At 42.0% G+C, this 26,813-nt stretch overlaps 2 protein-coding genes across 5 annotated transcripts; both read right to left on the minus strand.

Moving 5' to 3' along the window:
- Positions 1-1,208: 1,208 nt before the first annotated feature.
- Positions 1,209-14,701, minus strand: LOC115022668 (phospholipid phosphatase 3-like). Its single transcript, XM_029453736.1, is given in 7 exon segments — positions 1,209-2,712; positions 3,534-3,710; positions 3,826-3,883; positions 3,994-4,274; positions 7,274-7,431; positions 14,330-14,403; positions 14,405-14,701. Coding segments are annotated over 7 exon segments (942 nt in total). The 5' UTR covers positions 14,470-14,701; the 3' UTR covers positions 1,209-2,583.
- A 735-nt stretch (positions 14,702-15,436) lies between these two features.
- LOC115022598 (uncharacterized) lies at positions 15,437-26,421 on the minus strand. 4 transcript variants are annotated; one of them, XM_029453643.1, is made up of 19 exons: positions 26,210-26,421; positions 23,223-24,159; positions 22,918-23,106; positions 22,147-22,687; positions 21,931-22,046; positions 21,828-21,850; positions 21,673-21,713; positions 21,507-21,557; positions 21,173-21,317; positions 20,759-20,918; positions 20,368-20,491; positions 20,253-20,284; positions 19,391-19,451; positions 19,179-19,213; positions 18,836-18,899; positions 16,470-16,568; positions 16,286-16,299; positions 16,018-16,051; positions 15,437-15,846 (listed from the first exon to the last, which is right to left on the minus strand). In XM_029453643.1, exons 1-19 carry the CDS (start codon positions 26,216-26,218, stop codon positions 15,777-15,779), a joined length of 2,745 nt encoding a protein of 914 aa, XP_029309503.1. In that variant the 5' UTR covers positions 26,219-26,421; the 3' UTR covers positions 15,437-15,776. The 4 variants fall into 4 exon arrangements, with proteins under 4 accessions (XP_029309503.1, XP_029309502.1, XP_029309504.1 ...); XM_029453642.1 differs by having other exon boundaries at positions 19,179-19,216; positions 23,223-24,156; positions 26,210-26,420; XM_029453644.1 differs by having other exon boundaries at positions 19,179-19,216; positions 21,173-21,305; positions 26,210-26,420.
- Between the last annotated feature and the right edge of the window lie 392 nt (positions 26,422-26,813).

Below are 26,813 nucleotides of genomic sequence, written 5' to 3' on the forward strand. Positions count from 1 at the left end.
AAACCCAGCTCATGATATGCTGACACATGCAGTAACTTTACATGGTACAACCGGTAGATGGTCTATATATATTTATACATGTTTTTTTAGGTTTTATGTGGAAACAAAGCGGTCTATGAGAATAATACAAGACACTAAAGACAAATTACATTGCTTCTAAGCATTCTCATATGTGAATGTACTTTGCCACTCTGGCATACTTTCTGTGTGGAGTCTATATTATTCCAGAGAGCCATTGGGGAGAGGGGTTACAGCCTGGAATGTACACTATTTCCCCACAGGAAGCCGAGCATGGAAGTCTACCGTTGCCCCACGCCCAGATTTCTCCATCGCACGCACAGTTGTCCGGCTACTGAACTATAGTACAAAAGTCAGAGATTCTCACCCGAGCCATGTGTGACACACAGTGAGAATAAACATCACAGTACGCTTCTCTTGATCTTTCGTGTTTTATTAAAGACAATTTATCTTCGATACGTCTTAGTTTCATTGTACAAAATTTCACACATTACAAAAATATTGAAAGGCAATTTTTTAATAAACATGTACTGAAGCCGTCTACCTTGAGAGCTTTGTTTTCCATAAAACTCCATATTCACAAGTCAACTTTACTGGATGACATCTACAAAGCTTCGCCTCTTCAGAGCAGCATGTTTTACATTTACACAGGTCTCGACACACAAGTCATAGTGGGCGTTTCTTCAAAATATATACTGTATGTATACACGTGATACACTATTGTACAATGTATGGTAGCACGCAGAATTTCCTGATGCTGTATATAGTATATTTTCAAGACATGTATGAAGAAGTAACTAGTTTCCCTATGAGCGTCAGATCAAAGTTTGTCTCAGTAACTCAAAACGGAGTTAGGATAACTATTTTAGTCAGTGGTTTTAAGTAGATTTTTGTTTTGTTTTTTGCTAAAAAGTCAACTACAATATTGTCATGCAAAGACATAAGCCTCATAATTACTTTAAAATTCAATGTAATGATTTTCGTCAACCCTATTGTATTACTTTACAAGACTTAATGAGATATTAAGCTGTTACAATGTGCCACAATGAACTGTTTTGCAAAATTGTGCTTTGACACTGAAAAGCTACTGTAAGAAATCACTGCTCGAGGAAGTCCCCGTCTTTACTTTAAGTATATATATATATATATATATATATATATATATATATATATATATATATATATATATATATATATATATATATATATATATATATATATATATATATATATATATGCCTGTGTAGCATACAGTATATCACAGGATTTCTCAGTGATGTGAATCATCACTACGATAAGTAACAGTAAAGTACATGTACTACATGTGATGCTTTCTTTCCACAGTGTTCCCGTCTCAAATTGCATGTGTCTGTTGGAGCAGGTGCCCATTTTCTGGCTGAAGAGAGGCTATAAACACTGAAATATATAGACATGACATTAAGACAAACTGGCACGCTCACAGAAAGACCTCACACACACACAGACACAGACACACACACACACACACACAGACAAAGACACACACACACTCTCTCTCTGACCTAACACTTGCGAGTCTGGTTCATATAGCAGACAGTACTTTCATTAAATGGCTCAGCGGGGGCTCGTCCTTGCCAGCAGAAAGAGGCCCACATCCAACACATTTGTGCACCTTCTAAGGAACACAACATTATGGACATAAAAGCTTACAAAGTCTTACAAAGCTTTCCAAAAGCTTCACTTCAGGTCATTCAAGTGGTGACAAACAGTACTGAGTTCAGCTAAAATAGTGCTATAAATCACACACACAATGAGGCCCGTCACGATAACTACGCTATCGACTTATCGCACGATAAATGGACATGACCGCAATCATTTTTGCTGACCTTGACATTGCCCGTTGTGTGTACTTGTGTGTCTGTTTACATAAGAATGTCTCCAACATGATGGCAGAATAAGCAGAATACACTTTGAAAGGGTGTATTCACATTATCCTGCTTTTATATTATCAACATATGAGTGACATAAAACGATATATCGTTCAACTAAAGTAGTTAGTGTGACAGGCCTAAATACAATGCTTATGTTTGTAACAAAAACAACATCCTTCATGAAATCAAGGAATCAGTTTTTTTGTCATGATTTGTTTGTATTAGTCACACAGTGAGTCAGTGGCAGGAATGCTAGTGTTGATCCTATACTGGATGCAGCTGAGCGGAGAAGGCAGAAAAGCCACACACAGCTTTGTTTACAGCTGCCATTTCTCAGTTTTGTTTCATTTCAGACTTTTGTCCATGGAAAGGCCTTGACAGAGGCGACTCTCCAGTAATCTTCACGACAGAGGAGGTACAAACGTCCTTGGTCCTCTCTCTTTCCCACATTAAAATGTCTGGTGAGACTGAGGACAAACATGACCATTTCCGTTTTTCGTAGCCTCTTCTCATCCTCTGAGATGTTCAAGATTCCATATTGTGTCTGCACTATCCAGATTGTTGGGAGTTTATTCTATCCAGTATTGGCCAGTGGCTGAAGCGGTGACTTAAATGGCACAGGTCAGGGTTATGTACAGTCAGTTTGCAGTCCTCTCTAGGCCATGATGAGATGGTTGCTCCGTTCTCGGATGTCTGCTGGAGGAACAAGATCTTTCTTCACTGGGGTTGGCAACAGGGTAGAGCGTCGACCTTTGAGCTTGAACAAATCAGACACAAAGAATACCTGCAGAGCGAAAAAACAACATTTTACTCATTAAAGTGGCACATTCAAAATCAGAAAAGGAGCCATGATAAAGTGTTTAACAAGCTGAAATGACAAATAATTGCCTGTCCCCTAATCCTTCTTGAGTTTTCTATTGTCCAAGGTAACGCCACTTCCTTTCCTTTACAGTTATAGTCTGGAGTCCCTCAAGGTTCTGTATTAGGCCCCCTTCTGGTTTCCATTTTTTTCAATGTGAAATTATTCACTCTATTGGAGGGAATGATCATTTTGCAAATATATAAATATTATGATGGTATGTTCTTCTGTAAGGATCTGTACCAAATAAAGATGATTTATTAAGTCTGTAGAATACGATTACTTCAGAATAGTATTTTGTCTTTGGATATTGCACTAGTTCATATTGCAATTTCGACAAAATTCCAATTACTGTAATTGTTCAGCCCTAATTTTTCCGCACCCTCGCTACAATATCATTTGCAAACGCAGTCTCTCCTTTCATGGTAATGCTAACAACAGCATATTGTATGCATCTGTTGACTTCCACAACACAAATAGCTGGGATGATAAAAACATGTTTTAATTCACTTTCTCAATTCAATGAAGATAAATCTACACGACAACATTTAGTTAATCCTGCCTTCACCACGCATCTGTCGAAACATCTCAGTACTGAATTGTTTAGTCCCCGTTTGGTTAAAGTGCTGCTCTGCACAATACCTTTTTTTTTTAATAATAATAATAATAATTAAATCATTCCTAACAATTTCTGATATAATAATATTTTTTTACTTTACAATATTCAACATAATAGAACAACTCACTATGCAGTAGGCCACCAGGGCTCCCTGCACAAAACCTGCCATGACATCAGTGGGGTGGTGCTTGTGATCAGAGACACGGGACAGGCCGGTGTAGAAAGACATCATGACGAGGGTGAACTGGGTCAGCGGGCGCAGCAGGCGAGCTCCATGCCAAGTGAAACGAGACTGCAGGTAAAACTGTAAAAGAGACCGAATAGTGAGGCGATATAGATAGACACTCTATCAAGGGAGAGAAAGGTGTTTTTTAATATATATAAAATGTGCGTGTGTTAAAAACATTTCCGTAACTCACCACCAGGTAAAGCATGGTGTACATGGAGAATGATGCATGTCCAGAGAAGAAAGACTTCCTGCAAAGATTAGAGGACAATCAACATTTACTACAACTTCCAACACCGTATGTACAAATCCATGATTAATCATTTTAAAACGCGTTTCTCTCAATTGATAATAATAATACCTGGCCTCCTGAACTTTGCTCTCTGGCCCCTGACATTGGTAGTCTGTGATGTAGCCCAGGGAGCAGTTGATAGTGGAGAAGTCAGGTTTGCACACATCGAGGAAATGAGGGCGCATGCGACCCACTGACACTTTGGCGATGTCGGTGAAGGACTGGCTGATGGCGCAGCCGAAGATGAACACGCCCACCTGCTTGTATAGAGCAGATATGTAGGGGTTCCCCACAAAAGACTTGGATCCCTCGTTCAGGAAGTAGATCCTGTAGCTCTCACCGATGATGATCTGGAGGCACAGAGATGGTGACGTCAGAGAATTTCATGATTTGTAACCCAACCCTTAATTTCCTTAGCACTTAATTCACATATGCTGAGTGCAGGAGAACATATTTTATGAGGAATGGGACAGCACTTTGAAATGTTGTTGCTTGGACAGAGGAAGTTGCTTGGCCAGCCTGGTGTGATGCTCACATGTCATTTAATACTAAACTGAGTGATTGTTGCTTATTATCTGAATATAATAATAGCCTATTCAACGTATAATTGTAATACATACTTTTAGAAATTCCCCGTCATCACTGTTTTCAACCTTAGGACATTGTGCTCTTGTGGAATCTTGTGGAAATGTACATCACAGTACGTGATTCTGCGAGGGTGGACGTTTAGGACCTGATGGTCAGACTGGAGAATCTGAGTGATTATGTGGCTAAAATAACTTTTTTTTTCCAAGGTGTTATTATGACATCTAAAAATGGTATTCAGTGACTTCTCCTGAAGTGGTTTGAAAAGTGCTACTTTATATTTGAAAGTGTTTACCTGTGCCATCCTACTTCTGAGAGAAAACAGCGAGGCGACGTGGGAGGCGACTTGGACTGTCCGCCGTGTATCGTTTTCTGCAAGTGTGTAAATAAACCACCGTCTAAAACCGACGATTGACGTGTAAGGCTCACTTAGGGGGAGGTGGACAGCCATAACTCGCAACAGCTGTTTCAACTCAAAAAACGCCTTCCCTTCCCCCCCCCCCCTGTTGTCTTTCAGCCGCTCGCAAATGAAAGTGTGGGAGAGGAGTCAGAACCAGAGAGTGTGGGGGAGTCGCAGGGAGAAAGTGGAGGGCAGAGTGACAGGAGGGGAGGAGAACAGGGAAGAAAGAGGAAGGTGAGAGGAGGAATGAGGAGTGGAGTGGGGGGGAGGCACCGCTGGTTCTAATCAGCAGAAACGCTGAGCTAGGCGACGTGTCTGATTTTGGTGGCGAGGAGCACGTCGGGGGCACGCTTGTTTTTCACCGCTCCGGCTACATCTCTGAAGCGGCTCCAGTTTCACACGGGATGTCTGGCTGTTTTCATGTTAGTATCTCGGTTTCATCAGACATTCTTTTGAGGGGCGGCAGAAATAAGTCTCACTCTGGGAAACACTCTCTGCAGAGGGATAGCCCAGACGGAGATTTAACAAGCTGATAGAATGTGTTGTTTTCCACCATCCAGACCTTTAGAGCCAACTCGATAAAGCCCAGCTGCTTTCATGGGACGCAGGGAAGGGGGAGAGGACACATCTGGTTCCCCTTGTGAGAAATAATTCACTATGTGAATGAATAAATGAATTGGCATTGTGGGATCTGTAGCTGTTACACTAAAACCTCAAGAGATAATCACGGGTGCGAGATGCTGATTTGTGGCTCATGTCAAACGTCTTGTATTTCCAAAATGACACCATGGTGTTTTCATTTCTTCTAAAAAAAAGATGTGCATAAGTTATAAAGGACATTGTGTTTCTCAGCTCCATTCAGGGGGAAAGCCAGCACTAAATGACCTAATGCTGGTGCTCTCTGGTTCACAAAACACCAACGCTGGCCACAACGCTCCGGGGGGGGGGGGAGATGCATCGCAGAGTCACGTTTTGCGAGGGGAAAAATTAGATATCTGGCAAAGTCTTCTTGTTTTGGACCTTAACCACAATTCCACCCCACCAATTACAGTATTTAACCAAACAACCATTGCGTCAACCATAATTACACGAGGCCAGCACTCGTTCTCACCATGAAAACCCCTGTGGCCCCGAGTGTAGTAGTGTGCTCTCCAGCAGGAGGGCTCTGCTGGCTACAGGCAGAGACGGGACATGTCATGAGGCATCTTCACACTGTGCCAGAGACACAGAGCAACCAGAAGCTCTCTTAAGGATCATCAGGTGTGCCTGCTGCTTAGAATCTGTTTCTGCTAGCCCGTGTTGGGAAGGTTACTTTTGAAATGTAGTAGGTTACAAGTTCTGTTTTTCTTAGGTGTGGGTACGGATGGGTTTGGGTGTAGATGTCAGGATGTGGGGTGGTGTTATGTTTTGCTTCACTGATTTAGTAGAAATACCGAGCGGACTTCTACAAATGCGACAGCAGCACAACAGAAGCTGCTTGTCAGTAATTCAGAAGTGTTTTGGGAGAGCTCAAAGGAAAGTGCACAATAATGTTACTTACTGGAGATGGACAAGTGGAGGGGAAAAAAAGAAGGCCGAAAAAACGCTTTGGGTCGAAGTTATCTGCGTTAAGTCTATCTGAAACGTTAGCCATCAGCCGCGTGGACGGATGCATTCCTCGAAATGAAACGCATGTCCGAGAGCCGTGGCAGAATAATGTACGGAGAAGTTTTAAGCTTCAACCTCTGAGCAGCGGCAAATGGATAAAAGTGAAATTCAATTACAGGATGTTGGGATGGAGGTTTAGTGTGCAGATCCTGGATACATGCAAACTGTTTTTCTCCCAGGAGATTGCAACACACTACTCAACACTTCACTGCTTGCAAAAGTGCCTTAATCAACCGAGTCATCTTAAGCCCCCCGAGGAGAAAAGCCTTAAACTAATGTTGTTGACTGCTTTTTATCTGGAATGTGCTGAAGCCAATCGAGAGGGACTGATAGCACAGGTATGGGGAGGTGTTGTTTCAGCAATCATGTAGGATCATATCAGTTTGCAGTCAGATAAAGCTCTCTGATGGGAGTGTGCAGTGTTTCTCTGAACATGAGTGCAGTGGGAATGTGGAGAAAAGCATTAACAGATGTTGCAATTGTAATTGATTCAACAGTTTAACATCTTTTCATCATGAACACATTATTATTTATTGTTGGAAATGTTATCATAAAACAAATAAGTGTGATTTTAGAATTGAGAAAGACAACAATGCACTGAGGAAGAGCTCCACATCTGGTATAAGGTGTCAGTGGGTGTGCTGCTAGTAATAGTGAAGGCTGCTGAAAAACATAAAGAGTGATGATGACATTAGTGATCAGAGTGAGGTGACTTACAGAGAGGAGGGTGATAAGAATGCCAGCAGCGCTAAGCACACCGTCGCTAATGGTGTCTCCATTTTTGGCCGGGTACTTGATGGACTCATCGTCGCAGTAAAACCCTCTACGGTAAGGCTGAACAGCGCTGGTCTCAATGACCAAGAAAGGCAGGCCGGCTAGTGTGAAGAAGCAGTGAGCGGCACACAGAGAAAGAAGGGGGTGGGGAGAGGTGAGGGAGAGAGAGGTGGAGGTGCAGGGTTAATGATACGCAAATTACAGAGGTCGCAGGTACAAGCAAGAGGCAACAAGGGAACATCTGGGACAGGCTCAATCCATTCGGTGGCTGTTATCTGTGACTAATGAAGAAATAAGGACTCCAGCTTTGTTTTAATATTCAGTATTAGTGGGGAGTTTTGAGCAGACATGGATGTCTTAAAGGGCCATACCCGTTTTATTTTTAACACATTTAGACCCTCACTTTAGGATGCCATTGGTTTCCATTCATTTCACTGTAGAATTACAATGAGCGGCAGACATCTGGAAATAAAAAGGAACCTAAAGCACACGTCATAGAAAATGATTGCCAACTATTTTATGTGTTGTTTTGTGTTATTTTTAAGAAGAAATGTCAACAATTCACTTCTTCCAGCGTCTGAAATGTGAATATGATCTAAATTCTATGAGTAAATTGAATATCTCCAGGTTTTAGCCTGTTGGTCTGACAAACCAAGCAATACATAAGTTAACTTGAGCTTTGTAAAAATGTGAAAGTCAAGAGTAAAACATTCAATCTCTGCAAATCTTTGGTGTTTTTACTTGATAAATGACTTTTAATAAATGTTTCTTGAAATAAATGGAAAGCAATGGCTGCCCCTAGGAAATCCATGTGAAAGCCTATGATAATACCCAGCTTTGGAAAACGGTTGGCAGTAATACACAGTATACATGATTTGCAGCTAATGAGGCACAACACAAAACCACCTAGTGTGAGTCAGTCTGTCAAACCAATTGTCTCTTTTGAGGCATCACAAGCCAACCACTGGATGAATTCAGAGTGTCCCAACATATGCTCTCTAGTTGTCTTGCAGTACCACAGTAGACTTACTGAGGCCACGGGCACAGTGACACCCACGGCTGTGAGCACGGCGGTGGGCACCGTGCTGCTCTTATAGGTCAGCCCGATGCTGTTGTCATTGCAGAAGAATCCTCTCTGGTAAGGCGGGAAGGGAAATTTGTGCAAAAACACGGCAACAAGAAACACTGTATGGTTGGACACACACACACAAGCAGAGTTCAGCTACAGTGGACAGCTGCATCAATAGACATTATCGCCAGGGAGACGAACAGAGACGCACACAGACACAAATCTTAGACATTCATACAAACATTTTGAAAACTCCCGACAGACATGTGCTCAAGTTATGCATCTCATCCTGTTTTCCTAACCGACACTGATGCTGTCATGAGAAGCTGAGCGTTGAAATGAATGCCAAAATCAAAGCTACATTATTGTTTTGGACTTAAGTGAACCTTTTATGCTTAGAATAGCATCAACTGATCTCAAACAGGCTGACTTAACGTAAAAAGCATCGCATGTGTCATGTTCTTAAGATAGAGACCATTGCTGCTAACTGACAAGAAAAAAAAAACTAAACGTATCAGAGCCATCTCTCCTTTCCTGCCGAGGCTTTCAAGTGCACTTAAAAAGGCCCACTTTAAGATGCCTTGGGGGGCGTCTGCGTCTGATCAATTTAGCGTCTTTCACCACTTAAAGTGGCAAAGATATCTTATTTATCTCCTGACAACAAACGTAGAGTGGGTGTTACTGAGATGCAAGCCAAACAGGACAGCTTATTTTCCCCATTCTATGGCTTCTATTGAAGACTTTGAAATTTGAGTGTGGACGTGGTACCCAGGAGAGGCCTCAAATCTCTTGACAGAATTTGGAAAACGTACTTTCAAATCACTTCAAAGCGGCGTTTAACTGATGGCGGAGCTTTTAAGTCACTCTTTGAATAATTCTGCAGATCTGCCAATACAAAGGAAAACAAACATCAGCGCTCACTTTCTCACACGCTCTTCTTACTCCGCCTCAGTCTCAAAGGCGAGCAAGCACCGGGGTGTAGAGGTCAGCGCCGAGAGCTGCTGAGGGCGGGAGGGTTGTGGTGAGGGGGGGGGGGCATGATTTCTCAAACCAAATGTCAACACACGCTTCATTTGCTGAGCCCCTCTCACACACACACACACACACACACACACACACACACACACACACACACACACACACACACACACACACACACACACACACACACACACACACACACACACACACACACACACACACACACACACACACACACACACACACACACACACACACACACGACTTTGGCCTTTGAAGGTCCAGCTGGGTTGAGCTCAGCTTACGGACGGAGCTCTGCTGCCTGATGGGAACTGCAGAATGCTGGCCTTCCCTCCACATTCAGCAGGATTCACATTATTAACTTTCACATTTTTTTATTCTCGTTCTTCAAACAAATACCTGGACGGAGCTACAATCAGCTCCAGAGGAAGTCTGGTGGCGAGAGACAGAGCTGGGAGGTATGTCTCAGAGTTCTGTAACTGTGAAAATATACATTACTCTACAGAACCCTAAATCCTGAATGTCTGATCCCTTCAGTTTGCTTAGCCTGGTCATGAACACAACCACACAGGACTCCCAAAACAGGGATTTTGGCGTCCCAAACGGCTGATATACTGTATATATGCATCGTAAAAAAGCCTACACGGCTGAAAGTGCTGGATGGGAAACGCATTAGTCCCAGAGTCCTGACCCCTGCCAGAGGCAGAGGGAGATGGATGGAAGAACACAGAGGTGCCAAACTGATGTGTCCACAGCTTTTAAGGAACCTGCACGGATCAAGTGCTTCAAACAGCTGATCGCAAAGAAGAAGAAAACACATCCACAACAAGACAAAGACAAGTCAGTTCCTGTTTTCCAGACACTCAGCAGAGTTTTCCTCCGACCCCTTCCATCCGTCTAAACCAGGGGTCGGCAACCTTTACTATCAAAAGAGCCATTTTGCACCAAATAAGATTTGTCTGGAGCCGCAAAACATATTTGATAACACAGCTTATAAGTTTTATATATAGTTATACTATATTTGTTGCATTTATGAAATTATAGAATGACAATAAAGGAAACTGTTGCTATGTTCACCTGTTTTAACAAACTCTTTTGAAGAGAAGGAACAATGACACTGACATGTTTAGGCCTACACACAGAACTATGCAGGTCTGTTTGAGTCCTCCATATATTTGTTGAATCAAATAAAAATGAAATGAATAAAACATAAAAATACACAAAACAATAAAAAAATACAATATACAAATGAAAAGTATAACAGAAACGTATAGCTGCAGCCTGATGAGGGTGAACATGAATAGGCCAGTTTGTATTTAATTATTCATTTCTTTGGCTTTTAAACAATTCCCGTGTCAGTGTCACAATATCACCTCGAACTCCAAGATAAGAGGTGTTCCCTTTGAAAGATTGTCCACTGTGCAACAACAAATACATAAAAATAGAACTCTAGAGGGGTTAGAGAGCCGCATGTGGCTCCTGAGCCGCAGGTTGCAGACCCCTGGTCTAAACAGTGCAGCATCAGCATTGAGTGCAGCATGTTAGGATTTTCCCCTCCTACCCTCTTCCTCCTTTCCCGCTTCTAACAGCCAGGGGGCGAGGAGGAGGGGGAGGCTGTCCTCGTCCTGCCAACGACAACACCAGTCAGCAGGCAAGGGTATGTATTTTGCATTAACTCAACATCAACCCAAAGACAACAGAAGCAAACAAAATGACTTCGAGCAGCAGGGAGACCCCCCCCGAAGTTTTCAGTTGCTAATGTTAACATCAGGTGTCTTCTAATTCAGCTTTTCCCTAAAGCAGTTTGCTTAACAATCAACTGGGGAACTGAAAACAAGCAAACGCTGTAAATGAAGAATGATTATGGCTTTTTCTCACATCAAAATATGGGAGAAAAAAGACACGTTAGAATTTCCTACGCTCACCCGTTTGCCTTTCCCCCAGTTCAGAACTGGCAGCTCTACATAGCTGCAGTTTTTGGAAACTAGAATCAATGTATAACCTCACGCTGAAGTAAATCCCCACCATATTTAGGAGGCATTCGCCAAAACACCAAGTGTGACTTATTAAAATAAACAGACACACATTTTCCACTTGCAGGGATCTTTCAGTGTCTGGCGTAGAAATGTATACATGTCTGAGGTAGTTGTGGTGTATACACAGATGCAGTTGTTTTTACTCGCAGCAGCCCCCACACAACCTGTCTGTCTGTCTGTCTGTCTGAGTTCATAGTTCCACTGAGGAATAGAAACTGGGTCTGCCTGCTTGGGTTACATAAAAGGGCATTGCATTGAATTGCTAGCGGCTATAACTGCTGCTTTTCTTCACTTGTTTTGTCCATTTATTATTCAGATCTAAGAAAAGGTATTAAACAAGAAGCAGGTTACATACATGTTCCTCCTCTATTCCCACAAACACACACACAAAAACTAACAACACATGTACATAAACAGAAACAAATCATACACAACAATGTGAATATAAAGTGCATGCATACATTGATACCCATAGTCTATATGACCTTGTATACTGCACATGTAAGATCAATGCATTTTAAAGGTTAACTCAATGTAAGCATTTCAAACTGCAGATATATTGTGCCTCAATCTTCTAAAATCCTAACAAGTGATAAAAATGTATCCTACATATCTCTCACGTCTTTGTTTTTATTCTGGTGTTTGGTTAGTTGTAAAGTGTGACAAATGAAAATGTCTATACAGCCACATGGGGCGGCAGTAGCTCAGTCTGTAGGGACCAGGCTTTGGAGCCGGAGGGTTGTGTGGAGGGTGAACTGGGTCTTTAAGAGGCACTGCTCCCTGGGCGCTGATAATAAAGTAGCTGCCCACTGGTCCTAATACTAGGATGGAAAGTCTAAATTTCACCAATGAAAGGTGATTCAAATCCTCAATATTTGACTGACACTTTGCAAATTGTCAGTATATCTGATTGAGAACAAGCATATGTTAGTTCATTTTGAAGGGTCAATTCTACCAATGACAAAATGTTTTAGTTGTATTTGCTGAAGTCTTGAGACTACCACAAGATAGCAACAAGCATTAGATACCATCAACATTACAGTTTTGTCATTTGGGTGAACTGACCACTGAACTGTCCACACTGTTTCCCGTTTAGCTGCTTCAACATAAAGTGGGGCCTGTGTTCACAAAACTGAACAATAATAGTGCAATTGTAGCTGACTAACCTCCTTTAATCTAGTGCTGAACAAGTGCAAAAGCACACAGAAACATAAGATGATTAACTGGAAAACATGAAAGCCACCTGCTACGGCTTAATGTAAACTGAACCTGGTCACCTCACCGGGGTTTAAGCAAAAACACTAAATAGCTGCCTTCCTCAGCATTATGTCAGGATTTAGTTCCAATCATCTTACTGGATCAGGGTCATTTTCTCCTCTAGGGTAATGACCAATGTTATCATTACTGGCACTGGAGGTCTACTGGGATCCCAGTGACCGGAGATAGTTGATGTACATGAGAGTGCAGGACAGAGAGAGATCTCCCTGGATGCAGTAACACCAGCACTGCTGCATTCACTGTGTGAGAATGGAAGAGTGGTGATTACCAGAACTGGCAATCCACTTCCTCCTTGTGGTTGCTCTCTTTAAACCACATCTTCAGGCAGAAAAAAACACTGCTGGTTTGTTGACAAGCTTGTCTGTGGGAAAGTACACACACAGAGCAAAGCATGGGGATTTACCCTCCATAGAGACACAAACTAAATATAAGTGGTCAAACAAGATTATACTGTAGATCTTTCATGGGATTGTTTTAACAATAGCTGGGCTGGTGCTTTTCCCATGCAGTTGCAAACATTGTTTTAAAGTTGAACACTGCTTTGCTATGTTCAACTATGTTTTACACTAAAGTTCCACAGAACCACACATGGTTATATCAGGGGAGAAAATAACCGAGTTGAGAGAAATTAGTGAATGGTCAAAGTTTATGCCCCAAGGAAACCTTTTGGGTTCAAACTTCAGTGTTACAACATATATATTTAACAACTTAAACCAGTGTGTGCAGCTGTTGAACATCACAGGACCTGTGCTGATCAACTTGCACACACACTCAGGTCTGACCTTTTAGCACTTCCCTTAATTACCACACACACACACACACACACACACACACACACACACACACACACACACACACCAGATGTTGAGATCAAGAGAATTCCTGCTGGTGTGGAATGTGCCATTCTGGAAAATATAATAAGGTCTCAAAGCAGAGTGAGCTACGTACAGGTGTGGCTGCCGGATACCAAAGACAGGTATCCCTCCAGGAGCAATGTATTACTCCCCCCTGTGCCAGCACTATTTGTTTTGAGGGGTGGGCCACAGCGGAGGAAAACATACTTCCACAAACTAAGCTAATGTATTTTAGGAAATATGTAGCTTAATAGCGGTTGTAGCTAAATGGGTAGGCTACAGTCGCTAACGGGACATCACTTGTTGCTTAGGTAACCGCTTGTGGAGCTCGTGCAGTAACAAATGGCAAACAAAAGTGTTTAAATATGATAATTAGCTTTAAATTAGTTTAGTAACTGACAGTAAAACTAGTGTAACATATAGGTACACTATGAGTAGAAAGTTTCATAGAATATAGCAGTTAAAGGTCACACATAGACTTATGTTATAGGAATATCATATTGTAGCGATATTTAGGGAAACACAATCTTAAGGCAGAGACAGTATTGTTGAGAACAAAAGGCTTCATCTTGGACACGTTTTAAGTTCTGTACAATTAAAAAGATTACAATGACACAATATGAAAAGTAAAACAGGTAAAGAGGAAATTCACTGCAGAGTACCAAAACTTCTCGTAGTAAAGCCCGTTATACATACAGACACAGTACTTCATGCAGTACATGTTATAGATGTTGTAAGGAGCATACTGTGGGACTCTTACCTAAAAACAAGCAGAAGAGATCCACTCCGACCAGTAACTTTCTCCTGCTGTGGTCTTTGCAGTTATTGTTGTTTCAGTGAACTCCCGCCGTTCCTCGTCTCGGCTGCCATAGTCTTCTCATATATCAAACAGCGTTGCATTTAAAACGTTTTTTGGTTCAAATAAAAAAAGGGAATTACAATCTTGTTACAGGCTAACGCAGCACGTTTAATTATTGTTTGTAATATCTACAAGTGCGTAGCGATTCTACTTGAATCCCAAGGACTCGTCGTCATGTAAGTAAACTAATTGAGAACATACGCTCTCAAAATGTTTCCTCTAGTTCCTGGCTGTCTAACAATCACAGCTCACTTTCTTCTAACCATCCTTTCCTCTTTTCTCAGGGGTAGGGAGAGTCCTGCGACAGCCTTCCAAGAAAGCCACTCCTCCAGCTCCTCCCCTTTCAATTAATGCCATATGGCAGCTCCTTCACACACACACACACACACACACACCTCTACAGGGTGCTCAACTCACCACACAAGTCAGCAGTAGGGAGGGGGATTTCACAAAGCAAAGTCAGCCAGATAATGAAAAAGATTGAGGAATAAGAGCACATGTGCTGTGTTCATTGTAGTGCTGTTTCTCTTTACTGAAGTTATACATTGGTGAAAAGTCTACTCTGTGGAAAACCAACCAAAAGTGACACGATGCAATACAGACTGTGCAGCATGACAAATGAAAACCCTGAAAAGTGTAATGAAATTTCAAGCACTTAGAAAAAGTATACAGTGAGAGTGAAGTGCTGAACAGGGTGAATATAGTGATGCAGCAACAACGTTTTCTTTAGGCCGCCTCTGAAAATAGCATTGCGCTGGTTCCCAAGACAAAAAGCCAAAGGAATGTTTCATTAAGATTTGGGATTATTGCGGATATTAAGCTAAACCAAAGTTTATGATGCTTACACTTTTTGTCCACAAAGATAATCTTCACAAATGAACACCACTTTTGATTTCTGAAGCGTAAATGCCATGGCCAGAAGTAAAAAGCTAACAGCAATAAACAAGTTACAGTCTCATGACTTCAAGACAACCTCTGTGGTCAATCGGGAACAAAATATCAAACACATTAATCAATAACAAATATTTATTAGATGTAACAGACAAAAGCAAATCCAAAAGCAAAGAACGCATTTACAAACAAATCCTTAAATTTGAGCATCTACGAGTGAACAATTTAATACATTATGTCATTGCTCCAAAGAGCAATGATTCAATTTGTGCCCGGTTAACAGTAACATCAGAGAAGTGTACAACACAACGTGAACAAACTTAACAAAAAAGGTGAGATCACAATTATAGTACAGTCCCATCAGCAGCTCCAATCAGGAGTTTCTTTTCTCAAATCAATCCCAAAAGTGAACTGTGCAGTTTCATCCCGACATAACTTGCTCCAGCCGATGTGGTAATCAGATGGTGTCAGCATAGAGCAGCGGGGGAGGAAGGAGTTCAAGTTCTGTGAAGTCAACCTCCTGTTCACTGTCGTACAAACGAAACACAAAGGATCATCGGAGTTCATGAGCAAAAAGCCAAAACAACTTGAAGGACTGGCTGTGCTTCTTCTGCAAAATCTGTGAGTACTCTGCTCGTGTACATTTAAACAGAGGAGAGCTTTACTTGCTGATAAGGAGGAAATCAGTCAACACTTACGGATATGGAAGCTCCTCAACAGCACACAAGAAGTCTGGATAAAGACGAGCAGATACAAATGTCACATTAACTTTGAAGCGTCTCTGCACCACGTCTCCAGGTTACACGAGTCAGATATAGACACAAGTTATTTTCCATTACAGGCAGGACGCCAACCTGAAGAGTCCTTAAAGATATTTGTAAGTACCCTCCTCTTAGCTTCACCATCATTAGAGAGTGACACAAGTGATGACAACAGTGGAGTCATGGAAAAAGTATGTAAACTTACTTGATGGCTCAGCACTGCAGAGGATAGAAGGATGAAATGAGAGAGAAAACATTTCATTTGAGAAAACATTTTAATATCATTGACAAGGTTAAATATTGTAGATTTTGAATATGACACCATAAGTTGATTTAGGATAACTTTCAATAAAGTAATGTCTGAGGTCATGGATAAGAGAATACTGTACTTTGTAGGAGCCGCTCCAGCGCCATCAGGGATGTCATCAAACACATCTTTGCTGTGTTGAAAGAAGATGGCTAGTTTCTGCAGGGCCTCGTGTCTGGTCCTGAAGGTTTGGGACAAGCAATTGTTAGGACTTGTTCTACTACTATAACGATTACTTTCCATTCTCCTCAGTGGCCTACAGGGGGCAGGGAGCACCTATACAATATATTATAATCCAATACAGTAACCTGGAAATATATACTACCTTTATTATGATCAGTGTTTGTGTCCAGATGCAGGCATAGTTTCAACAAGGCTGCATGTGTCTTTAACTGAATGTTATATCTCACTTGGGACTCATTCAATACTTTTGGGCTACTTTTATGACTATTGGGCAGGTTGTGCCCGATTAAAAGGTTCAATGTGTAGTTCTGAACCACCTGCCCCATATAAATAGAGGGCAGTAGTTCTCCTCTAAACTGGCTCCATATGAACTAACTTCAAAAACCATCAGTTACCAAAGTATGTTAACCGTTTTATATTTTAGTTGTAGTAGTTTGTCATATTTTTGGTATTCTAAGTTCATTAGAGCAGACCGCTGAAACTCAGAGTCAATCTAAATATCACTTCTCTTATAATCTTCACGTTTAGATATCCGTGTTTACTGTGGCACTGGGGCTGTACGGTCCGTCTAACGTTATGTTTTGATAGTTTATATGTTGACTTGGTTCCAGGGCAGAGACGAGGGAAAGAAATCCCCTTTTTGTTTCTTATTCAGCACCAACATAGTACCGCTTCCTGGGAGGAGTGTGCAGTTGCTTCAGCAGCTCGGATACGGCCGACGAATATCCCAGCACGAGGAGTAACAGCGGGCCAATGGAGCGCTGGGTCTAACCTGTGTAACAGCAGCAACAGAAAGTTTGACGATCCACTGGAGTCGGCTACATCAGTGCTATCCGCTAACTGCTAACGGAAGATCTGTCCGTCTCCCTCTCGCACACTCTGCTCCCAGTGAGGCAGCCTCTTGCCAGCATTGGAAACAAAGCGAGGGATGAGAGTCCTTTGCTTGTTTCTGCCACTTTGGATTCAATCAAAACAAACTATCAAACGTGCAGGGATCATGGACGTGATGCTGACAAACCATCAGTCACCGAGTCAGGCGGCTTCTTCTCCCTCTGCTCTGAGGGCAGACTGGAGCTACACTGACTCACTATCGCCTCCTAGACTGGACGGGCCGGCGCTAGTCAGTTAGCATGCTAACTTCAGTAGATATCTCTGCATCACACAGACGTCTTTGACATAACGTCAACACTGTTACCTCTTCACACTCTGTTGATAATGTTAGTTCATCCTTTAAGTTTAAATTCTGGCATATCTTACACATTGAACCTTTAAAGTATTGGACGCCATCCAAATCTGGTAATACTGACTTTGAAGCATCTGATTTCCAGCTCTGAACGAGCTTTTAGGCCATTTGTTGTAGAGCTCAAACAAGATTGTCATGCTTTCCACCATGCTTAAAATCTCTTTCCGACAAATATATAATACCTTGTGTAGAAGATAGTATTCACTATCCTTTAGGATGGTGTCATGCTAAAATAAAACAAAAACTCAACTCAACTCTGCTTTGCTGCGTTTTTCAGAACGCCAGAAAAATGTAATATCCTAGATTGCAGCACTAGATTGGCGTGTCCCGTACTTTAGTGTAATCCAATGCAAAAGCTATTGTGTTTGAACTTTCGTGCCTTCAAAGGATCAAATTGATAAAATATTGGCATACAATTAATTTTGAAATATATTTTCACATCCTCTTACTATATCCCTCTTATTTTATGTTTTAACTTAAGTTGTCTGAACCCTACCAACACCCCCCTTTAACTGGGGGACATTAGAAAATCAGAATGGGTGAATGAATGAATGCAATCTATGGCTGATACATACAGCATGTTACAACCTGAACAATGAACAGCGACTGAAATACAAAGTAAAACATTGTTTTTTCACACGAGGACATTAACACTTGCACGAGGTTCTAAAGCTTCATTTTATGAGTTTCCAGGGTTTGAAAGAAATCCAGCTGCCACTTGTCTCGCTAGAAGCACCTCGCTAATTATTATGCAGAATGAAATCGAACCTTGCGCTGACTTGGTGGGGGCGATGAAACAACTAGTTAATGAATTCAAAGTCCCATGTTGCAAACAGAATGGGCAATGTTATCTTGTGGCCATCCATGATATGAATCAATTTGAAGAAACATAACCGACGCACAGACATGTCAATCATGGCGTTTTTTACACCTGAATAATAACAAAAGATTTATGTACATATGGGTAAGCAAGGCAAACGTGTCAAGGTATCCGCTTTGACACCTGTGTGATTGAGACTTACTGTGTGTGCAAGTCCTCATGGTTGGCATCGCTCAGAGTGTGATGGACGCTGATATGGCCACATGCTGTCAAAGCGAACACATGAAGGGCAGAACCATCCGTAGGTGAGGGAGGGATGGGGGTTGAGGACAGTGTGACCGAGAGAGGAGGGAGGGAGGGAGGAAGGAAGCGGCATGGTAAAAGTGCACATCAAAAGGCATTTTATAGTGTACCATACATCAATGCATAACCTAAAGCAACCACAGGCAGAGCTTGCTTTTCCTTTCAAACCAGAAGGCTGAGAGGGGGGAACCCATGTTCTGTTGTCATGTTTTCACTTGGACCGGATATAAAAATGTACTCACACATCTCGGGTAGGGAGGCAGTCTGATGCGTAAAGCTACTATACAGAATGAAGAGAAAGAAAAATAATTATATATACTGTATGCCACATAAATTCAAAGATATGGTTCAGAGGGAATGACTAAAATGCACTCTTATGTGGTCAGTGGTTTCCGTCTTAGAAACAACACTCATTTGAAAGCAACTTTAAGCCACAGTAAAGGACAGTACTTACTGGCTTTCATTGGAGGGTGAGATGGTCTCATCACATGCCCACTCCTCACTGTCATCTGTGACTGCAGAAATATTTATTAAATTTGATTAAGCAGTGTGCATGCTGATACACATTTGGCAGGGTGGAAACTAAAAACTTCAGCTTACATGGAATTCCTTCCCAATCATAAAACAACACATCAAGCAGATGACGACTAAGTTATTAAGGCCGGGCAGTGCGCTGTGTGGGTCTCTAGTATCCAGCCTCTGTGCAACTGTTCATCAGTCCACACATTAAACCAGTTAACTGTCTTTATTAGAATGCAGTGCTTGTTGAGGCGTTAGAGGTGACCGTACAAGCAGTCCAATAGTAAGTGAACCATAGAGCTTTAAAGGGATCGGATCTTTAAGGGGGGGGGGGGGGGGGGGGGGGGGGGGGTTGTATGGAGGTACTTATCCATATTCAGTGCATTACCTACAGTAGATGGCGTGGCCACCACTGGTGTTTTAAAGGGTTAGTTCAGATTCACCCAAACTAACTAAGACGTACTGTATACTGTAGATAACGGCTTCAGTTCCCCGTTGAAAAGGGGCTGTCTGATGGGAAGGTAAAGCAGAGATTTATTTTTTTAAATATAGTGTACACTTAAATTTAAATTGATTGTTTTTAAGCCGGGCTTTCTTTTAGATGGCTAAAATACATTTTGCTGCTCCGACCACAGCAGTAGATTGCGTTGCTCCGGTCTGTTTTCGCCAAACTGAGGGCGTGAACGTCATCTACTGTAGTTATACAACAAATATGGATAAATACCTCATACAACCACACTTCAAAAAGATACCAACCATCGCTTTAATGTTTTTGTGCAGAGGCTAATGATACTTACAACTGCTTGTTAGTACAGGGTGGTTAGAGGATCTGCAAAACAAAGAAGAGTTATGAACCATTAATCTTTTTTAATTAAGAAACCATAGCATTTTTATCAGTGAGGAACCCAGTACCTGCTCCCAATGCTGATAGTATCTCCCTCCATGTTGCCTCCTCGTCCAGCTGCTTGGGCCTTCTTGCCAAGTTCCAGCATCTCTTTGATATTAAGTTCTACATTCATCACTGAAATATATCCGTCTGAAATACGATAGAGAAAAACAGTAAGGAACTGGTGTATATTGTTGAAAAGAAAATACTCTGTTGAAAATTCCCATTACAACTATTGTAATCAGAAGTTACTCTTAGCCTACTTTCAGTCCAACATTCAGGTGAAGCTAACACATGCTTAGGCTCCAAGTTTAGGTCAAATCTTGTGGGACACAACCTGGTATCAACACCAATGCATTGTCATATCTAAAATCCTAATTTCAATTCAAAACAAAAACAACATGCGTCTGAACTCACACTTATGTTTGGCGTCTCGGGCCAACCATTTGCCTTTGGGGCAGTTGGTGGTGCGAATGATGCCGACCGTGTCCCCGTTCTTTACTGGCAGGTCATTCTTGCGAATCTTGCTAGCCACCATCACCTTGGCGTGGTACATGGCCTCCTCTTCACCGGTCACCTTGAGTCAACATTTCAGTAACATTTCAGGCTGTGGTTTGGATTCTTTTCAGAGTAGCCAAGCAGAGCATGGTTTACTGCTTTTCATTGACCACCATTGTGATACCAATATATTCTTTAAAATGTCAAAAAAAAAAGTCAATGGATCAATGAAGCTAAATGAAAATTGACCATTACAAGTCTTATAGAAGGAGAAGAAAAAAAAAAGCTCTCCAAGACTATTACCTGCTCAGTTAAGTATTTTTTTTAACTTACTTTGAACTTTTTCTTCATTTCATTTTCCTTCTTCTCCCTTTCTTTTTGCTCCTTTTTCTCCTTCTCCAGTCGCTGCTTTTCCCTCTTCTTCTGTTCTTTATGCTCAGCAGTGTTGGGACTTTGCCGTTCTTTACTGAAAACAAATCTGACCGTTCAGTGGCAAAGAGAAAACTTACTTTCAATAAAGATTACATGGGCCAGCTGGAATATAAATGGAACCATATTAGTTAGTTAGTAAAAAAACCAAAGAATAAATATATGAACAAGAACAAACAAATGTGAAAACAGAGGGAACAAACACATGGCTGTATGAGAGGAGACATGTCTCACATACCTGTGGACATGATTATGGGCCAGATGAGCATGTTCTCCTGATAAACTGCCCCTGTAGTTTGATACCACAGGAAGAGGAAAATCAATGGCTGCCTTCCGTCAGGCAAAACCCGATGTCAATTATAAAACACAGGACTTGTATAGTTGAAAAACAAAAAATGACATACCACGGATTTCTGGGCCAAATGTAAAGAGACCCTTCTTCCTTCTTTAAATAAATACAGATGATTTTTTATTTACCAACAGATCATTGTTAAACAGTGAAGCAGTGTTCTCACTAAAGATGAAAATATACTCAAGATTGAATAAAAAAATGAGTTACCAGAGGGAGGGTAGCATATGGATCTGTGAAAATGGTGAACAAGGAAGTTAAACAAAGATCTGCAAAAGGCCTTACATCTCAAACACTATATGAAGTAACTTACTCTTCAGACCACCTTTTGGTTTACACGATATCTGGCCAAAGATGAATTTGTTGATGTTCTCGACATCCTCGTACACATTATCGCACGCTTCATAGTAACTGTCCTGTTGGGATACACTGGAGGGGAGTGAAACAATCAAATTCTAATCGACAGGAAATGTTACTAAAATGTGAAACAATTGGATCAAAATGGGATTGCAGGTAGTACAAAACTCACTTAGGATGTGGTTGTATCCCATTCAATGCTGCGTGGTTACCATCGTCCATTTCCTGCGTGGCAGAGTGGGACTCAGCAAATCCCAGGTCAGTCTCATCAGCTTGAGTGCTAGAAAGAGGATCTATGCTCACCTCCTCGGTCTGAGACCACTGCTCTGACATGGCAGACTCTGGGAACTCTGGAAGGTTTATTGGTTCAGGGAAGCTGGCTGGATCAAGGGGCATTATGTTTTGACTGCCAAGATTCAGATCTTGGTTGACGGCGCTTATAAGGAGCTCTACAGGATCGCACATTGATATGTCAGGTTGCAGATCCTCGAAATCGGGGCCCCTGCAGTAGTCTGGCACAGGAAGTTCAGTGCTGACTAAGTCAAAGGTCTTCAGTTCTAGCGCACCAATGTCAACAGATTCACTCTCTGCTGTTTCCATCTCACAACTCTCAAAGTCTGGAAACTCTGGAGCGTCGAGTGCCGAGTGGGAGATGGATGGGTGCTCAGCCTCTGGCTCTTCACTTGGTGCTTCGCTAAGACCTGGTGACACCTCTATAATAAGAAACCAAAATCAGCAATAGAACAGATGTTCAAGCTAACCACAAATAAGTATAATGTAAACCGCAGTAGGGATAATACACAGCGAGCGAGGTTCAAGTAAAATACAACTTTTGACATTATAGTACAGTCTGTAGCTACAAAACGGGGGTTGGGGGAACAAAGGTCAAGTAAAGCACAGCTACGGAAAAGGAAAGCAAAAAATGAAAAGTAAGTCAAAACACCGTTAACTGCGAGTCGGTGGTAACAGCTGAGATCCACTAATGGAGGTCTGGGGGGCTTTGATGGCAATGGCCCCAGTGACCTCAAGTCAGGTAAAGGCTTCTTTCGAGGAGCAGAGCATGGATGAGGTTCGCCAGTCCTGACTGAGGGAAGAGCTTTATCCCTGCCAAACTGCTTATTCATTGCAGACTCTAGCCATTGAGAAATATAATATCACAAATGCATTAGAAATCTTATCTGAATAAACAGTACAAGATACAAGGTGTCTGACACAGACAAAAAATGTTCATCACTGAATGTAACTTACTGTGTGCCAAGTGGTTGGCTTTGAAGAAAGGCCGGGCCGATAGACAAGCCAGGTGTGGAAGACAGACTGGCGGGAGTAAGGGTAGCTGGGGTTCAACAATATTCTTTGGCGGTGAAAGCAAAACCTTGTCTCTTGAGACATAGTCAGTGGAACGGAAGCTCTTAGGTTTGGCAGAAATCAACATCTGCCTGCGTGAAAACCTCTTCTTGGCCTTCTCCAAGGTGCTAATAATTTTGTTGTCAAAGTCAAAACTTGTCTCTGCAGTAGGAGGGGTGATTGGTATATCTGGGCTGGAGAGGGGGAACTCAGTGGTTGATTGGTCACTTTGGAGTGAAACCCTGTCTTCTGTGGTTTGTTTTTCCACAGAGGGCAACTCGCCTGGATCACTGGAAGGTCTGGTGGTCAAATAGGCATAAGTAGGCTCCTCTCCATTTTCTGCACTGACCTTTGAAGCTTTGGCTGACTTGAAAGGGAGCAGCAAACCTTTCTTCTTGATTTTAGTTTGTGGCAGTACTTCTTTCCCTGGCTCCAGTTCTAGTGTGTGCTCCTTTTTGGCTGGCAGTTCTGTCTTTTTCTCTTTTACAGGCAGGACAGGAAGCACCAGAGGCATGTGTCTGTCTTTCAGGGACTGCCATGTGGTGGAATCTCCATTAGACGGCTGGAATGAGGGGGAGGTCTGCTGAGGTTGTGGTGGAAAGGAAATTGGTAGTTTGCCTCCAGATGTTAGCAGCCCATCTCTGAAGATGAGCCGGGGAACCACTGGTTTCTTGTTTTCAACAGCAATATTAATACTGCCGACCACGGAGCAACAGTGACCTCCGGAAGGTGGAGGGTGTTTGGGTTTCTCTGCAACAGCTGGTCGCCTACTTTTGGATTGAGCCAGGAGGGTCTCTTCCTGAAACTTGGCCCTCAGAGTTTTGAAGTTGCTCAGTCCCTCCATTAAAAAAAAAAAAAAAAGAATCATTAGATTAATAGAAATGTTTTTACTTTTACAGAGAATTTACTTTAATGGTTCATTTGGGAGCCAAACCCCAATGCTGACACAACATAATTCAAGGGTTGGTTTACCAAAATTACAAAAAACATTTCTCACTCATTCCCTAGATTTAGTTTTACATGCTGAGGTTCTGAAATTATCTGTCTCTTAAGATTTCTGCATCCACCCCAGTCTAATGGAGGGGAATGGAAGTTGTCTTTGAACGTCTCTTTCTTAGAGCCGGAGTAAAGCTTAAATGATAATAGTTGTTTAATCGACTTTGTACAAAAATATAACTGGTGTGATTTTGAACAAAATTCTACAAATGTGCTCATTCATACAAAACTGTCAATAAAGATATTTACAAAAATATCAGAGATGTGATAACTCTGACTTTCAAATGTTGAAATAGATTGAGAACATAAATAAATAAGTAATGTTTAAATATATCTGCGTTTCTTACCATGGTAAATCATTGTTAATAATTATTGTGAGGAATTATTAACATTAATATGTGATCAGACAGTTTCTTTGCATACATGAATCCATCCATCCATCGTCTACCGCTTATCCGGGATCGGGTCGCGGGGGCAGCAGCTCCAGTAAGGAACCCCAATCTTCCCTTCTCCGGGCCACATCCTCCAGCTCCGACTGGGGGATCCTGAGGCGTTCCCAGGCCAGTGAGGAGATATAATCTCTCCACCGAGTCCTGGGTCTTCCCCGGGGTCTCCTCCCAGCTGGACGTGCCTGGAACACCTCCCTAGGGAGGCGCCCAGGTGGCATCCTTACTAGATGCCCGAACCACCTCAACTGGCTCCTTTCAACGTGGCTCAGCTCTCTTTTCGTCACAACGGTGCGGTAAAGTGACTGTAATACCGTCCCCGCTGCTCCGATTCTCCGGCCAATCTCTCGCTCCATTGTCCCCTCACTCGCAAACAAGACCCCGAGGTACTTGAACTCCTTCACTTGGGGTAATGGCTCAATCCCCTACCCGGAGTAGGCAATCCACCGGTTTCCTGCTGAGAGCCATGGCCTCAGATTTGGATTTTGGTTCAAAAACAACTTCATGAAAGAAAGGGAAAGGAAAGGAGAGACCCTGCCCGGAGGAAGCCCGGGGCCCCCGTCTGGAGCCAGGCCCAGAGGGAGGGCCCGACAGCGAGCGCCTGGTGGCCGGGTTTGCCACGGAGCCCGGTCGGGCACAGCCCGAAGAAGCTACGTGGTGCCTCCCATCCATCCATCCTGTGGGCCCACCACTCATGGGAAAAACCGCTGGGGTCGGGTGCGCTGTCACATGGGTGGCAGTGATGGTCAGGGACCTCGACGGACCAGACCCGGGCAGCAGAGGCTGGCTCTGGGGACGTGGAACGTCACCTCTCTCTCCGCATACATGAATATTTATTATTAATGATAATATTATTATTATTATTAAAAAAGGCGTGCAACTACGTTATTCAGGAAGTTTGTATCAAACAAGTAGCCCTTCGTATTATTTAGTACCCTTGAAGTAGCTCTCAGTTTCAAAAAGGTTGGTGACCCCTGCTTTAAACAGTAATCCTTTAAACACGAAATTATTGGATGAATAAATTATGAGAATAATGTTAGTCTACAGAACATGTTACCAAGAGAGGATGATGCTGGTGAATTTGTTTATGAACCGTATCAATGCTGTGAGCACCACAAAATAAATAAAAACTGTAGCCATCGTTTGAGGTGGAGGCAGATATCTCAGAGATAGATATCTGAAAACCTGGGCAAATAAAGCCAAAACTATCTGCATGGTTAAAGCTAAATACCATTAGAATTTAATGAGACATTGTTTTGTAATTTGGGTGACCCAACCCCTTAATACACTAACTGGCTAAACCAGTAACCTTAATGGAAACAAAAAGTGTATTAGCTAAACATGAGGTAACAGCTAGCATAGGGCAGGGGTAGGAAGGCTACTTAAATGTAGCTATCACTTAACGGTCTTCAAGCCAAAGTTACTCAGGAAAATATCTTTAAAAGTTACCTCTTCCATTGTAGCCTGTTCTGTTCATCACTGTTCATGTGTTCACAGTTGGAAAGCGGTCCGAACTGGGGTGAAGTGGAAGCTGTCTGGTCCGTTGATACATTTAGAGAGATGAATCCAACATAATGCTAAAACAAACAATTTGAAAGCGACGCCGCGAGACCTGAGACGCACCTGAGGGCTGCGCGTGACCTGATGACGCGCGGTCGCGCGCGTTCGTGCTGTTTAATTGACAAATCAGAAGCGATAACGATACTCAGTGCCGTTGAAAGAGGCAAGGGTATTTGATGGTGATATTGTCATCATCATAATAATAATAATAATAATAATAATAATAATAATAATAATAATAATAATAATAATAATAATAATAATAATAATAATAATAATAATAATAAAAAATGTAAAAACGAAATGTTCATGTTTCAGTTTGAGGTGTTTAAGTACTTTTACTGTTGTTACATTAAAAGTGTTTGTGTTTATTTAGACAGCATGTTCTGGTTGGATTTAAATGTTTGAGGGGGCTATAGGGCATTACAAAAAAACAACTTTCACAACTGTTGCAAGAGCATGTGTTTACTCTTGATCAATCATTCACTGTGGT

This window comes from Cottoperca gobio, chromosome 17 (assembly GCF_900634415.1).
Source record: "Cottoperca gobio chromosome 17, fCotGob3.1, whole genome shotgun sequence".
Classification (NCBI taxonomy): Eukaryota; Metazoa; Chordata; class Actinopteri; order Perciformes; family Bovichtidae; genus Cottoperca; species Cottoperca gobio.